This window comes from Phoca vitulina, unplaced genomic scaffold, assembly GCF_004348235.1.
Source record: "Phoca vitulina isolate PV1807 unplaced genomic scaffold, GSC_HSeal_1.0 scaffold9, whole genome shotgun sequence".
In the NCBI taxonomy this organism is placed as follows: Eukaryota; Metazoa; Chordata; class Mammalia; order Carnivora; family Phocidae; genus Phoca; species Phoca vitulina.
Genome location: NW_022589712.1, coordinates 44,243,738 through 44,260,486, shown reverse-complemented (window position 1 = coordinate 44,260,486; position 16,749 = coordinate 44,243,738). Strand labels below are relative to the sequence as shown.

At 40.5% G+C, this 16,749-nt stretch overlaps 1 protein-coding gene across 2 annotated transcripts in view; it reads left to right on the top strand.

The window, feature by feature from the left end:
• DCBLD1 (discoidin, CUB and LCCL domain containing 1) overlaps nucleotides 1-16,749 on the top strand; it is a 60,119-nt gene that overhangs the window by 29,916 nt on the left and 13,454 nt on the right. For both annotated transcript variants that reach the window (XM_032408000.1, XM_032408001.1), the window contains exons 3-6: nucleotides 8,587-8,721; nucleotides 10,346-10,397; nucleotides 14,271-14,343; nucleotides 16,283-16,416. In XM_032408000.1, the coding sequence (XP_032263891.1) occupies nucleotides 8,587-8,721; nucleotides 10,346-10,397; nucleotides 14,271-14,343; nucleotides 16,283-16,416 (394 nt within the window). The remainder of the gene's footprint in view (nucleotides 1-8,586; nucleotides 8,722-10,345; nucleotides 10,398-14,270; nucleotides 14,344-16,282; nucleotides 16,417-16,749) is intronic.

The following is a 16,749-nucleotide window of genomic DNA, read 5'->3' as shown; positions in this document are numbered from 1 at the left end:
GCAGCAGAGTCTGGAATTAGACTTTTTACCTTCAAATTCCTGCTGTACTGCTCGTTTATTAATTGCTTAACCTTGAGCAAATTGGGTCATGTTTCCATACCTCCGTTCCCCCATCTTTAAAATGGCCAAAATAGGGCACCTGGGTGGCTCAGTGAGTTAAGCGTCTGCCTTCGGCTCAGGTCATGATCCCAGGGTCATGGGATCAAGCCCCACATCGGGCTCCCTGCTCAGCGGGGAGTCTGCTTGTCCCTCTCCCTCTGCCCCTCCCCTCTGCTCATGCTTTCTCTCTCTGTCAAATAAATAAATAAATAATCTTTAAAAAAATAAATAAAATGGGCAAAATACTACTATCTACCATATTTGGGTGATGGAAGCACATATGTATAACTTAAAAGAATGATGCCTGGCACAAAATAAGCACTCAGCAAATGTTAGCCGTCATCCCCCTCACTCCTCTCCCCCTCCCTTTCCTCCCCCCTCCTCAGTGGCCTCGCACACAGTTTATTCTTTGTCTAAGAGGTCTAAGAGCAGAGAACATCTTGGCCCCCTCTCAGTACCCTGAGCACTTGCCTTCCATCAAGCAGAGGCTGAGCTGTGGCAGCCCACCCTGCCCTCCTGGTGAGTGCCCAAATCATTCCAAGCATGTGGCAGGGGTTCCCTGGGCCAGAAATAGCTCCCTATACCGATTTTCTCCATCCAGCCTCACGAGATGAGCAGAAAACACATAGTCTCCAAGCCCACGGGTCATTTTGTTCGGTTTGGCTTTTTTATTTCACTGCCAGCCCATGTCTTTGTATCTATTTCTTATGGAAAGAGCCTCTTGATGTTTCCCTCTCTCCTTTCACCAGTCTCTGTTCATGCCAGGCTGGCCAAGCTTATCTTGTTGAATATAATTATAATTTCTTTCTTTCCTTATTTCAAAAATTATTAATTGTACCCTCTTATCTATAGAAACTTGTCAGCGTGGCACTCAAGGCTCACTCACTCTTCTCCCCATCCCCATTTCCAGCCTCATCCCTGAGTCTCCCCATGTCTGTGCCTTTTCCTGAACACATCGTACATAGAGCTTCATGCAATGGTATTTTTATTGACAGTATTCCTCCCATAGGTCTCTTTTCCTTCCCCTGCATTTCCTGCCCCTTCTAACACAGACACAGACACATACACACACACACACACACACACACACACACACACACACACACCCCAGATCCATTGCTACTTACCCCAGAGCCCCAGAGCCCCTTCTTTGATGTCCAGCAGCTCCGGTTATTCCCTTTCTGGGGCTTATGTTGATTTTCTAAGCCTTCACTACTGGAGCACCAATCTCAGTTTGAGATCATTATGTTAGCTTCTCTACCAGATATAGGGTTCCCTGAGCAAGGAATTGCATTTCATTCATTTTTCAGTATCCCTGGATGCTTAGCATACTGTTGCATTTGCAGATGCTCATTGAATATTTAATGAATCTGATTGCATGTAGCTTGATTTTGGCAAACATATATTTAAAAATCTGTCTTTTGGGGGCATGTGGGTGGCTCAGTTAAGCATCTGACTCTTGATTTCCCTCAGGTCATGATCTCAGGGTCATGAGATGAAGCCTCATGTGGGGCTCCGCGCTGGGCGTGGAGCCTGCTTAAGATTCTCTCTCCCCCTCTCCCTCTGCCCACCCCACCCCCACGTTCACACATGTGCTCTCTCTCTCGTAAAAAAAAAATCTGGATTTTCACAAAAGATAAAGTATCTTTATTCACACTGTGGGAAGATTCATAAGAGTCCTTGATCTATAAATCTCTCCTCTGCATCTAAAAAAAGACTTGATTTACATAAAATTTTAGGACTCTACTTATTCTATAGAAAAGACCATGAAGTGCTGTAGAAGGCTCTTACACTTGAGCATTCAACTATATGCTGTTCACGGGGCTTAGTTCTTTAGGCTAACTAACCCGTTTAACTGTCCTGATAGCCCTGAGGTCAGGGCCTGTTGTTAACATCCATACCTAAGAACACTGAAGCTCAAAGAGGTCAAGTAACTTGCTTATCACTTTCCTAGATCTGGGATGTGAGTGTGGGCATTTGATTCCAGAGACTCCACTCTTAAACCCTGTCACGTCCCAGAAACCATCTGACGCAGTGGCTTGTGTATAAGAAAACCTGAGCTGTAGTTTTGTCTGTAATTTGCTGGAAGAGACTTCTCCAGGCCTCCCCACCAGGGTATCCTGGGAATAAGATGGAGTTCTGAGAAATCACTCACATGAAGAGTACAAGTAAAAATTTAAGGTCTCAAAGAAATGCTTCTTAGTCAAAATGCTTCAGGAGGCATTGTGGTCAGGGATAGAAACCAGCTTGCCACGGGAACCTAATGGTAAATTGGTTGAATTGGTTGTGGTCTGCTACGTGATTTGAGATATAGAAAAACCAGGAAGTTCAAGAATTGTTCTCTTCCATTTCCTCTACTTCCACCCCCACTCCCAGTATTTTTTTAACCATTGTCAGTGATCTAGAAGTACAGCAATGTGAAGCCAGCCGTTAATATTTATATTACACTAGGAACAAGAGAAATGGGAAAACTAGGAAATGATACTAAGCGTTTTGATTGCAACAAGATTTCTGTGATAATTTTTAGAAAGATACATATCTGGCATACTGCATTAACATCTAATCATTATGCCTTGTCTGTTGATTTTTTAAAAAATCCTAAATAGGGAAAAAACACGAGATTGGTAGCGTCTATCTTATAAGTGGTTTATATCTCCCAGACATATTATGAAGAATGCAAAATTCTCACAACTTTTAAAAATAATAATAAAAAACGGCCTTTAAAGAAATTCCTAGCTCGTGCAAAGTTGTTTTGGGCCTCAGAAATACGTTCATTCTCCTCCAATTGGGTCTACTTGGGTGGACACTCTCGAGAAGGACTGCTTTTTGTTTGTTTTTGTTTTATTTTGTTTTGTCTTTTATGCCATGATAGAAGTCAGAAAGCATTTTAAACTCATATCGGCCGGACTCTTCCCACACAAGATACCTCATTGACATAACCATAAGCCTCAAGGAGAAAAAGCTATGGGCCTCCTCCTCCTCCTTTCTCCCAGACTCTTCCCTGGAGACACTGTGATTTAGTTTCAGTAACTGCCATCTTTTGTTGGGAGAGAAGTAATGGCCTAGGTGGGTTGTGAGCTCTAGTGTTAAGACATTTCTTGACCTGAGTCCCGGAGCCCCAAGGAAAGCCACACCTTTGTCTTGGAATCTGCCTGTTCATTTATCATCTGTCACTGATTTTTGTCTGGGAATGAGAGGCCAAAACTCTCCAGGGATACCACTTACATTCTTACGTGACTATGGTTTTAATAGCATCGTCCAGGAATATCCTTTTTTTATGCTAATCCCCCTCCTTTTCAAAGAAAATGGCCCTGGAAATTCTGTATGACCCTATGGCAATTGGCAAGCAAGGACAAACCGTGCCATTTGACTGCATTGAAAAAACAAATGGAAAACGGAGGCGTGTAAAGGCGTTTGCAGCTTCAGCATTTCTAGAGATTGCTTTATCAGCACGCTCGGAGCACAAATCTGGGCCACGCCAACGACCACTTTCCGGGCAGCCGGTTGGGTGCCATGTGGCTGGGACACTTAGGGTCACTTAGGCTCATCAGCAGGTTCTTATCCCTCATGAGAAATTACATGTATGCTGCAGAGGGTGTTCATAAGGTTAATGAAAGTTGTTAGGAGGTTGTCTTGTTGTTTTTAATTTGATTTATGACAGATCTCTCAAGAGTCAGGTCTCTGTTTTTCACCACTGAGAGTATGTGTCGGGTTGGGGAGGGGTCTCTGGGTTTGTGTTGGTTTTCGCTTTTGAATGGCATGCATCCCGTTTTTTAAACACATCCCTCTCACAGACAAAACAATAACTTAGTTTCATCCGTTTCAAGATGAAAAGCGCAGAGCCGCCCGACATGGCTTGGAGCAGTTATTAACCAAACGATTATTTGCCTTGAAATGTGGTGTCTCCGACGGGCCACAGAGAATGTCCTAGTGGCGTAAATCGCAGTACGGAATGGACTGTCAGATTGCCAGAAGAGCAAGAGGATTCTGGGCTTGGCTCGGGGCAGACAGTTTATTCTTCCTTGGAGGACAGTTTTCTTTTATTCACACATGGAAAGATAAAAGGTTTCCCTCACAGCTGCTCATGGAACAGTAGCTCCAAACAAGGGATGTGTTGAGAGGAACGGGCCTAGTGTGCTCCGTGAAGGCAGCTCCTACGGCTCCTGGCCTTTTCTTCCTTTGTCCAGGGAATCAGTGCATTGTCTGCTAGGTCTTGGTCTCACGTGTGGTGCCAAATGCCACAACGCTGTTCCATTTGGTATCGCCGATAGCGCTTCCCACAGTGCAGGGCTACCAATTTTATTTCACAAAAGGTAGAGGTATTTATTTTTCCTGATTTGTCTGCCTGCTTGATGAACTGCCTTTCTGCGGTGCCCCAGCCTGATGGGAACCGGGGACGGCAGAGTAAGATGGAACCCGCCTCCTGACAAGGATCGAGGGGAGTTAGCAAGTCCCAGTGCTGCAGAACACGCAGCACGGCCAGTTGGGAAGCAAATACCCATCCAGAACTGGGAGTCCTATGTTTAGGTCTGCTCCAGTTCTTAAGACCCTGTCCAGAAAGACTGGGGCCCGGGACAGACACCGCAACCGCGATCAAAGTTAGAAGTCGCCAAGCTCTCAATTGGGTTTCCTTTGGAATTGTCTTTGGGGATGTGTAAACATAAGTGTAACCCCTTTTTAAAAGCCGCGATGGAGAATACTAACAGAGAAGTACATTGTATGGCCAGGCGTGGGTGGAGGAAGGCTTTGTCATAAGAAAAGCTATAATCCTCAATAGAATTTGGCTGAAAACTGAAAACGTTGCTTGGGACAGACTGGTCGGTTCCTTCAATGCCTTCCCATTCATTATTTTTCCCTCTCACTGCCAGGCATGTTTTTCCATTTTCATCTCTTTTCCCTTTTAACTCAAGGAATGCAGTTCTGAACTTCCATTCAGTGAGAAGGACTCTATCTATCTGTCAGGCCTTCAGACAGGAAATAATTGGATGTTTTGCCACGGGCGATAGGACAGGCAGCATTGGACTTCAAGCCTCCCTGCTAGCCTAACGCTGTCTCCTGCTATTCTGATGGTCGTGCCGTGATGAACCTAACAGAGGAGCTGCTGATGCTGCGTTGAGATGGAGAGGGTACAGCCTACCCCATCCGGGGCTTCGTTACATTTTTGCAGTACTTCAGGAAGAATGCGAGAGAGATTGGTGCCTGGGGGGGTAAAGGTGATTAAAGGAGTGTGTGTGTTTACATCTTATCTTTGAACTTCTTCCAGGAATATTTACATTCCTATCATGACTTTGGGAGGATACAACCAAATTAGAGTTTTACTCTATTTATGTGTTTTTTGGGGGTAGGAAATTATATGTATTGCATGACAACTTAGCGAGATGACATACACTCTTATCTCTTTGTGTAAGATATATGCAGTGTTGCAACCTTTCCTTTCAACTGTTCCATAAAAATCTAAAAAAAAAAAAATTCCAATTATTCAGCCATGAGAAAGAAGGACATCCTGCCATTTACAACAACAGGAATGGACCTTGAGGGCATTATGCTAAGTGAGATAAGTCAGACAGAGAAAGATAAGTACTGTATGATATCACTTATATGTGGAATCTAAAACAGCCAAGCTCATAAAAACAGAGAGTAAAAGGGCGTGGCTACCAGGGGACGGGGTGGGGTGCAGTGGATGGGTCGATGTTATTTAAGGGTACAAGCTTGCAATGAGTAGTAAATATGCACTAATCTAATTCACAGTATAGTGAATATAGACGACAATATTGAAGTTGACCCTTGAGCAATGCAGGTTTGAATTATGCAGGCTACTTACACATGAATTGTTTTTACAATACAGTACCGTAAATGTGTTTTCTCTACCCTATGATTTTCTTAAATACTTTCTTTTCTCTAGCTTACTTTATTATAAGAATATAGTATATAATACATATAACGTACAAAATATGTGTTAATTGACTGCTTCTGTTACTGGTAAGGCTTCTGGTCAACAGCAGGCTATTAGTTGTTAAGTTTTTGGAGAGTCAAGAGGGGCACCTGGGTGGCTCAGTTGGTTGAGCGTCTGACTCTTGATTTCAGCTCAGGTCATGATCTTGAGGTCCTGGGACCCCCCCTCCGCTGCCCCCCCCTCTGCCCCTCCCCCCACCCCCCTGCATGGGCCTGTGCTCTCTCTGAAATAAATAAAATCTTTAAAAAAAAAAAGATTTTGGAGAGTCAAAAGTTATCTGTGGATTTTCAGCTACACGAGGGTTGGCACCCCTAGCCACCACATTGTTCAAGGGTCAACTATATAATCACCAAACTTACTAAGAGACTAGAACCTAATTATTCCTACCATGAAAAGAAATAATTATGTAACATGATGGAGGTGCTAATTACGATGACAGTCATATTAAAGTATATCGATGTATCAAATGAATATATAGTACACCTTAAATTTACAGTGTTATATATCAAATATATTTGACCTAAAAAAATCCAAACAGATTCTCACTGATCAAAAATTTAGACTTGCTTACCCTACTGTTTTTGTTAGGACTCATTGGAATGCTATAGAAACTGAAGGAGAAATTAGTATCTTTAGCACCGTTTGGAGAGGAGTATATACATTATTATTTCCTCTTGGAAAAGATAAATGTGGTTAGAAAAATATTCTGATTTACCAATAGCAACAAGTTACTAGTTATTTCATTTTTGTTCTTAGATTTGCAAAGCAAGTGTCTTCACTTATCTGTGCAGAGAACAAAGGAATGTCAAACATACGCAAAACAAACTAAGTTGCAAAAGTCAAGTATAGTAGCCTGACTCACTTTAATTTTGAAAAAATGCTTATCATTCTACTTTACTGTGCAAAAATGGGTTTAGTATAAACTGCTTCTCTACCATGCTGTGACCACTGTCAAAGTTCACAAATATCCAGACATTTATTACACTAATGATTTTCTTTCCTTTCTTGTTTTTCCACATTTCTCTTCTTCATGATATTTTAAAATGCCAGGATTAAATCTTTCATGCATCTTTATAATCAGGTTTGGCTTTTCAAAACTGTTGCAAATAGAAGAACATTTAACTTCATTTCAGTTCTAACAATATTTGGAAGGCCACTACATACCAAGTATTGTATGAGCTGCCGGGGATAAAGTGATGGATAGAAAAGTTTCTAACCCCATGGAACATAGTCTAAAAGGAAAACAGACATTATTTATTTGTTTCTTTTAATGTATTCATTCATTTATTTATTTAACTACTTACTACTAACTACTAAGTACTTCTACAGTTCTCATTATATGCTAGGTACTATTCTAAGCAGTTTGCTAGCATTTCATGTAAGTAATTATATATGATGAGTATCTCTAAAGAGGTAAGTCATCGTTTTTAATTTGGATTTCACCATAATTTAATAATAGGGAACAACAGAGATTTGAGGCATGAAGGTAAACACACAACATTTCTCTTTTGTTCAATTACATCTTCCAAATGTGAGACCTGGACAGGACAAAAGAGAAATCCGGTCCCGTATAGCAGGAGAGGAGTGCTTCGTTGGGTTCATGATCCTCTCCCAGAACTTTTTCTTTCCTTCCTCCTTCCTTAACCTGTTGTCGACACTGTTGGCACTGTTGACTGTTGCCTGATGTTGCTGTTGACTCTTTCCATACTGGTGTATTTGGGGAGAAGTTAATGAAGAATACCTGTCTTCGAACTTTGCTTGCTAAGCCCTATTTTCTTAGAATTTTTCAAGATGACAGTTTACAAAGTAAACTTTAACCTGAGTAGTCTGAGGAATGTCTGTTTTTCCTTTTTAGTTCCAAATCTAATTTTGTTCTTTGAAAGTTCATGGATATTGCTTTTCAAGTAACTTATTCTAGAAATGATGTATTATACTCTTAATTGCATAATTTATACTACAGTATTTCAAAAGCCTTTAGAAATTCTGCTTTTTTATAAAGTTCATTTTGCAAATCAAAATAAATTATATGGGTTAACCAGAAGGCACTGTAAGAGAAAGATAAATGTGTAAACTGCATGAGAATAAGATTGTTACCATGCGTTGGACAGTCTTTTAATTCTGGAAACCTCCTTGAAAAAAGAAAATTTGTGAGTTTCTTCTAGGAAATTTAGGAGGCCCCTAGAATATCACCTTTGTGATAACATTTTCTTGACTACCTAATGTATCTGACCTTTGTTAGTCTTCTTTTATAAAAATTGAAACCTGTCTCGGGTTGTTCACAATTAATTAATTCCAGCCTATTGCTTATCTAGACTTAGCCACCCCCCCCCCCTTGGCTTGTCAGTATCATCAAGTCCACATTTAGGCACTAATTATCAGTTCCGGTAATAAGCAAAGTTTCAGTTGGGTAACAATTGCAATCTTGTATATGTGTTGTCTGCTAAATTTGACCGTTAAGGAAAAAAAATACCGTATTAGCAATTCTTTGTGCTGGTCTAAATTTTGAATGTGCCAAAAGTATGCTTTGTTTTTAGGACCATATTGTGGAAGTATGCCTGTTCCCAAGGAACTCCTACTGACCACGAACGAGGTCACTGTGCGCTTTGCGAGTGGATCCCACATTTCGGGGCGGGGATTTTTGCTGACCTATGCGAGCAGTGACCATCCAGGTATAGCAGAAGAATCCACCCAAATCTGTAAACTTGTGTCTGTCTAAGAATTCCTCTTGCTACTTGTATCACCATCTTTGGATAGAATTGTGACCTCAGGTAGAGAATATGTGAAGGAAGAGAGGAATGCAAAGTCTTTGTAAGCAGTTAGATCTGAACTCAGAATACTTTTATCGAGCATGTTAGATTGATCAGCTGACCTATGTGGGAGAGGGTTGATCTCATTTTCCTAGAAATGTTGCATGATGCATCTTTGGGGCTATTTTAAGGTCTGGTTATTCCCTGGAGCCCTCCCCCAACCTTTTTCACCTTAGGGGACAAGTCTTTTAACCAGTGGCACCTCCACCCTCCACCCCCCACGTCCACTCACATACACCAGTGCACCAGCACGAGGGAAGCCTGGGAGTCTGAGTCACATGTGAAGTCACTGTCACCGTGTGCTTAACCCTGGAGCTGACACTTGAGCAGGAGAGAAGGGGAGTATAGAAACCGATGAGGGAGGAAAGCACGGCCTCCTGTCTAGGCCTCTTGGGCTGCAGAGTGATTACTGTACATGCACTCCATGTCTGCCCAGGGTCACAGAAGTGCCCAGAGCTTCTGCTCTCAGTGCCCCCTGGCAGAAATGCTCCAGGAGGGGGAGGGGGGTGCGCCATTCATTTCCCTCTCATCCAATCAAATCTGGCCAATCCCAACAGACCACAGCAGGACCAGTGTTCACCATATGTTGCTCCCTAAGAACTATTGAAAATATTAAGGGAAGAAAGAATTATTGCAGCAAGTGTGGAATATTTTGGAAACTATCCTAGGTTGATCTAAATGCATTAAAATCCACAACATCTTAGCGTCCCCGTTGCTGAGTGTTCATTCAGTTCTGTATTCCAAAGAACATTCTCTTTTTAAAGTCCTTGGTCCTGACTGATCAAAGTGGAAAGGTTGTATTCTCAGTAAGCACATGGTTCCATGGGCACTCAGATGCCGCTAGCTAAATTGCCAAATGAAAATGTTCCCAAACCTTCTCTATGAACCACGTCAGGCTTTTGAAATTGTTTTCCTCTTGCCAAGGGAGGTTATTATACACATGATCTTTGTAGGCATGTAGTGGACAGTAATGAACCAGTGTTGGTTTTTCTGTTTGAAATAGTTCCTGTTAGCGTTCACTGGACAATTGCTGAAAAACCATGGTTGGTGGTAGAAAAGAGAAATGGAGGAAATTGGTTAAATCCTGAAGACAGTGTTCTCAGTTTTGATTTATTTTTAAGGAGAAAAATTCAGATAATAACTAGATAGTGAATAAATGCTTTTTAAAAATCCTTTTTTAGGGGCATTGGGTGGCCTAGTTAGTTAAGCGTATGCCCTCTGCTCAGATCATGATCTCAGGGTCCTGAGATTGAGCCCCGCATCGGGTTCCCTATTCAGCGGGGAGTCTGCCTCTCCCTCTCCCTCCCCCTCTCCCCCCGGCTTGTCGCTCTTGCTCACTGTCTCTCTCTCAAATAAATAAAATCTTTAAAAAAATTTTTAAAAGTCCTTATTTAAAATTATTTAAAATTATTATTGTTATTTTTTTTTTTAGTATGAGTATCCTTCCATTCGGTCTCCTAATTGCAATTATCTTTATTTATGACAGATTTAATAACGTGCTTGGAACGTGCTAACCATTATTTGAAAACAGAATACAGGTAAATACGGTGTCCAAGCTGTGCTGCAGGCATAAGTTGCTGGACATTATGCTTTCTTTCACATTAAACCAGACAAAGTACCTTATTTGTATTTAATTTTTTTAAAAATCATTTATGTTGTAAGTAATGAAGAATACTTGAAATGCTTTCTTATATAGCAGAGATCAGCAAACTTTTTGTCCAGGGCCAGATAGTAAATATTTTCGACTTTGCAGGCAATGCAGTCCCTTTTGCATCTGTTCATAGTTTCTGTTGGCTGCTGTGATGCAAAAGCAGTCATGGACAATATGTAAACAAACATGTGTGGCAGTGTTCCAATAAAACTTTATTTAAAAACCAAACAGCAGCCTGGGTTTGGCCCATGAGCTACAATGTGCTGACCCCTGAGTTCTACTGTCGTACCAGTGAGCTGTCGTGGAGTCTAGACTGTGTTTTTTCACCTGGCCAGCATTTGGAAGTGACTTTTGTAATTCCTTCACTTTCAGAGGGAGTTCATTTTGTCTTTCTCGCAAAAGAGAAACTTACTGAGAATAGGAGATGAAATTTTTGATTCCAGCTTTACTGCAACTGGAAAAATTACTGAATCTCTTTGATGTACATTTCCTCATCTATAAAGTAAGAGCAGTCTGGAGCAGGACTTCTCACCCTTGGCACTGTTGTTATTTTGGGTTAGATGATGCTTTGTTGTGAAGAGCTGTTCTGTGCGTTGTTGGATACTTACCGGTGTCCCTGTCCTCTACCCTCTGGGTGCCAGTTGTGATAACCACAAATATCTCCAGATGTTGCCAGATGTCTTCCAGAGCAGGCAAAATTCACTCCCTGTTGAGAACCACTGGTCTAGAGAGAACTGTCAGTAACACCGCTAACCACAGCTGTAACTCCTTAGAGTGCTTTCTTCTTGCCAGTCATAGCTCCCTGGACTTTGCATATAAATATTCATGTGAATGTTCTAGCAGGCCTGCAAGGTAGGCTCTGTCATACCCTGAAAACAGAGGCACAGAGCAGTTAAGTAGCTTGCCCAGGACTACACACTTCATGAGTATGCCCAGACAGTCGGGCACAAGAGTCCATGGTCCTGACCATCTTGGATATTCTAATAAATGAGATTATTTTACATGCAGAATTGATTTTAGTGCTAACTAATATTAAGTCTAGTAGGGAAACAAAAAAGAAAATGACCAATAATTTAAATAGACAATAAAAATTAAAATGACCAATAATTACATTTGCCCTGTAAAGTTGCCATTCATGCATCATGGACAAATGCCAACCTTCTCTGAGATCTTTCCAGCCATACCTGTAGAGTCCCAGCGGTGATAGGGCCTCTGGGCGTCAGCGGTCATTTCCTGTCCTCCTACAGAAAAGATTATACTCAGGCCTGCAGGGTGATGTTACAGTGCCAGATCATCTAGGCTACAGCCCAGCCGTTAGTGTTTGGGTAAGATGAGGTGTGGTGACTAGTACAGGTCCACATTCCCTCATCTATGATTGTGAAATGTCGAAAGCTTTAAAAGTCAAAGGGTTTTGGGGCGCCTGGGTGGCGCAGTCGGTTAAGCATCCGACTCTTGGTTTCGGCTCAGGTCATCATCTCAGGGCTGTGAGATCAAGCTCGGCCCCAGTTTTATGCTCAGCGTGGAGTCGGCTTGAGATTCTCCCTCTCCTCTGTCCTTCCCGCTCATGTTCTCTCTCTCTCTCTCTCTCTCAAATAAATAAATAAATCTTAAAAAAAAAAAAAAAAAGCCAAAAGGTTTTTATGACTCATTTGCTGGCAATACCTGATTAGTGTAAACTTAAATTCATCTGACGGTAAAATTGAACTAAATTGAGTCTATTTAGTCTTTGTGCATTGGCCTTAATATGACTAGTCATGTATTTGATACAGAGATATTAATGTTTTTGATTAATATATGCAGCCATCAGATGAATAAGGTCTGAGAATCTAATGTGTACCATGACTATAGCAGATAACACTGTATTATATAACTGAAATTTGCTGAGAGTAGAACTTAAATGTTTTTGCCAGAGATATATGTGTTATATATGTGTGTGTGTGTGTGTGTGTGTATATTTAAATATATACATTTATATATTAATATATGTGAGGCGATGGATATGTTAATTTACTAGTTGGGTAACATATACCAAATCATCATGATATACATTTGAAATATCTTACAATTTGTCAATTATACCACAGTAAAGCTGAAAAATATATATACCTTTTTTTTTCTGATTGCAGAATTTATAACTAAAGTAGACCGTCACTAGCCATGTGTGGCTATTAAAGACTTGAACTGTGACTAGTCCAAATTCAGGTGTGCTATGAGTATAAAGTAAACTGCAGATTTTGAAGACTTGGTACAAAAGAAAAAAGACTAGAAATATCTTGTTGACAATTTTTTTTTGTTCATTACACGTAGAAATGATAAAATTTGAATATATTGGGTTAACTAGAATATATTATTGTTAGTTTTGCCTTTTTTTCTTTACCTTTTTTTTTTTTTTTTTTAAAGATTTTATTTATTTATCTGACAGAGAGAGACACAGAAAGAGCAGGAACACAAGCAGGGGGAGTGGGAGAGGGAGAAGCAGGCTTCCCGCCGAGCAGGGAGCCCGATGTGGGACTCGATCCCAGGACTCTGGGATCATGACCTGAGCTGAAGGCAGACGCTTAACGACTGAGCCACCCAGGCGCCCTTTCTTTACCTTTTTAATATGGCTACTAGAATATTTAAATTTACATATGTGGTTTCCATTAAGTTACTATTGGGGAGTGAGTGCTAGTAGGCTGAATCAAGATATTACAGAGTCAAATGGCACAGAAAGTGAAAGTTTCTCAAAATGCTATTCTTGGAGAGAATCCAGAGATAGTCTTCCTTGTCTTCTTTATATTCATGAAAAACATAAGTTGTTATTTTATATATTTTAAGCGTATCTTTTTATAAAAACAAGATCATGCTATGTATAGTGTTTAGAAACTTTCTTTTTAAAAAATATATCTCGGAGGGGCACCTGGCTGCTCAGTTGAAAGGGCATGCAGCTCTTGATCTCCAGGTTGTGAGTTCAAGCCCCACGTTGGGTGTAGAGATTACTAAAAATAAATAAATAAATAAATAAATAAATAAATAAATAAATAAATAAACAAACAAACAAACTTTTAAAAAGTAAGTAAAATAAATAAAAATAAAAAATATATCTTGGACACCTCTGAATCAATAATTAACCACAGCTGTGGTTAGCGGTGTTACTGACAGTTCTCTCTAGACCAGTGGTTCTCAACAGGGAGTGAATTTTGCCTGCTCTGGAAGACATCTGGCAACATCTGGAGATATTTGTGGTTATCACAACTGGCACCCAGAGGGTAGAGGACAGGGACACCGGTAAGTATCCAACAACGCACAGGAACTCAACTTAGGGAAGCTCATTGTTTAATAGAGTTTATAATGAATCCTTATATAAAGCAAATAATTATTGTGTAAAACTTGCCTTCAGGTTTACATTTTAGATTAATCTGTGTTTTCATAAGTCAGGTTTCTGATTTGTCATTAAAACAAATTATGCCTGGGGTGCCTGGGTGGCTCAGTCAGTTAAGCAGCTGACACTTGATTTCGGCTCAGGTCATGATCTCAGGGTCCTGGGATCAAGCCCACATCAGGCTCTGCGCTCAGTGGGGAGTCTGCTTGAGAATTCTCTCTCTCTCTCTCTCTCTCAAATAAATAAATCAATCTTTCTAAGAAATTAAAAAAATAAATAAAACAACATACTCCCTCCTGCATGTTCTATGGAGGAGAGAAAATGCATTTAAGTGTAATTTATACTTTTTAGTTTAAGTGTAATTTAATAAAATATCAATTCTTTATTTTCTTTTTCCAGCAAATTCTGCCCAGCTGGTTGTCGAGACATAGCAGGAGACATTTCTGGGAATCTGGTGGATGGATACAGAGATGTAAGTAATTGAGGGTAATTTTAGGGCAGGGAGGAAATTAAAAAGTGTTTGTTGCTCTGCCTAAACTCATCATAAAGTCAAATAAGATCTAAAACCCCGGAGGTAAATGCACAATTCTCTCTTTTCTGAGAATAAATGAAATAATAAGTATAAAAACCAAGGTTATTCGTGCATGCATTCCTATTTTTAGCATTTCCACTTAAGCATGGTGTAAGTGAAATGGTAAATAAAACCCTTTTCAACACCTACGGATATAATTCCATTTGTTTTTTATAAGAGGTCATCTGTTTTTTGGGTTTTTTTTTTTTTGTAATTTATTTCTGTATTTTAATGCTTCTGTTGGTTCATGTAATAGCCAAGGACATGACCATTCACATCAGAGAGTAACAACACCGTGTCTGGGACCAGGGAAGCCAGCTGCCCTGCACTTACGTGACAGTTCTTCCTGCCTTTCACCCCCAGTTTCTTCTGCAGAATGAGACTCTCTGGTTGTATACATTGTTCCCAGAGAAAAATACATCACAAGAAGTCATTTGTCTAAAATATATGTCCTGTCTCCAGATACACAGTCCTTCATTTCTTACTATTTGCAGATCTCAATCCCAGAAATTTGGTATCTGATCTTTGAATATTAACATTGCTACTTAAAATAGTTGAGTTTCTAGCACATGAGAATTGGCTTGAGTTATTACAAATGTGAAAATCTGTATAGTGATGAAACTTTTCTAAGAGTTATTGACATGTGTCTTTGTGCATCCAAGAAAACAAACATGTTCCAGGAGACTGATAATCTCATCTCCAGCAAGGGGAAAACAAACTTGGCTTTAATTTTTGCTTTTAATACATCCTGATTGTGGAAGCAGCATATTTTGCAATTTTGCTCTTTGTTTCCTTTTTCATGTATTGTCTTTATTTACAAGATTGACGTAGGATATTCATTTGGCCTATAAATTGTTTGAATCTTAAAATGATTTATAATACCTCAATTTGAGATATACTTGGCACAGGCTATTTCTAAATGACTTCAAGAAATTAACTAAGGGAAATAAACAGTTGAAGTATAGTTTTTCCCCCAGCAATAGAAAGTCTCTTTGTTATTTTTCCATCCCACGCAAGGAACTTAAAAATTATATGTAATAGGAGAGAGCATCATTTTTTTTCTTACTTTAGTTGTTTATCTTGCTTCCTCTTGATAGAGCTCTGTGTTTTAGTACAACAGGTAAATAAATGGCTTCCTCCATGGTAGATCTGAGTACGTGATCCGTAGGTGCTAGCAAACAGGTTTCCTATTTACCTTTGGCTGGTTTCATATCATTTGCTTTCAGAATGACTTTATCTGGGAGTCTGCTTCTCCCTCTCTCTCTGCTACTCTCTCTGTCAAATAAATAAATACAAAATCTTAAAAAAAAGATAGCGGCCATGTTATTTGCTGATGAGTTTGTGGGTCAGCACTTTGCGCTGGTCAGTTCTTAATCTCCCTTGCCTAAAAGAGCTCCTGCAGTCATGTGGTGCATCAGGTGGGGCCAGAGGGTTGGAGGTGGCCACGATGACATGTGTGGCCGTTGGTTGGGCCGTGTCATCTGCAGCAGAACCGAGCAAGTTACGTGTTCCAGTGCAGTCATTGGGAGGTACCTACACAGGGGCATGACCGTCGGGAGGCGTTATCACTGGGGGGCCGCCACGACTGTAAATTACCTACTTCCCTCTCTAGCGGATGGGTGCCCAAGTTGGCATAAATGTGGTGACTCTGAAGTCATTTTGAGATAGTTATACAATAATTTTTTCTCCTCTAAAACTTTCTATTTAAATGAATTAGGGCGTAGCAATGTCATGGGTCAAACAGGGATCCTGACCACATGTTATAACAAGATGGAAACCTCCCACCCTATTTTAAATGTGTTCTGGAGTAACCGTGAGTGATGACGTTGCTGTATTTCAGACCTCGTTACTGTGCAAAGCCGCCATCCATGCAGGAATAATTGCAGACGAGTTGGGCGGTCAGATCAGCGTGCTTCAGCACAAAGGGCTAAGCCGCTATGAAGGCATCCTGGCCAATGGTGTGCTCTCAAGAGAGTAAGTACTTTGTCTTTTGTTCTGAGTGGCAGGTAACCCGAAAGGCATAATTCACCAGCTCACAATTTTGAAGGGACAGTGGGCATAGGATCCCAAGGGTTTGTCAGCTGGGAGGAATGTGTGTGAGTGCTCAAAGCAGCATTTACGGTGTCTTTGTGGAAGATCAATGCAGCAATAAAGAAGCTTACTGGTTATGCTGACAAGTGAATTAAAAGGGCACACATCGGAAGTTCTAGGGCAAAGGAATGTTTCTACTCTCAGGTGCTTTAGTAGGAGAAAATAAAGGCTGTCTGTTTTCAGTTTTTCTGGTTTTAGTAAATAATTGGTTATCTG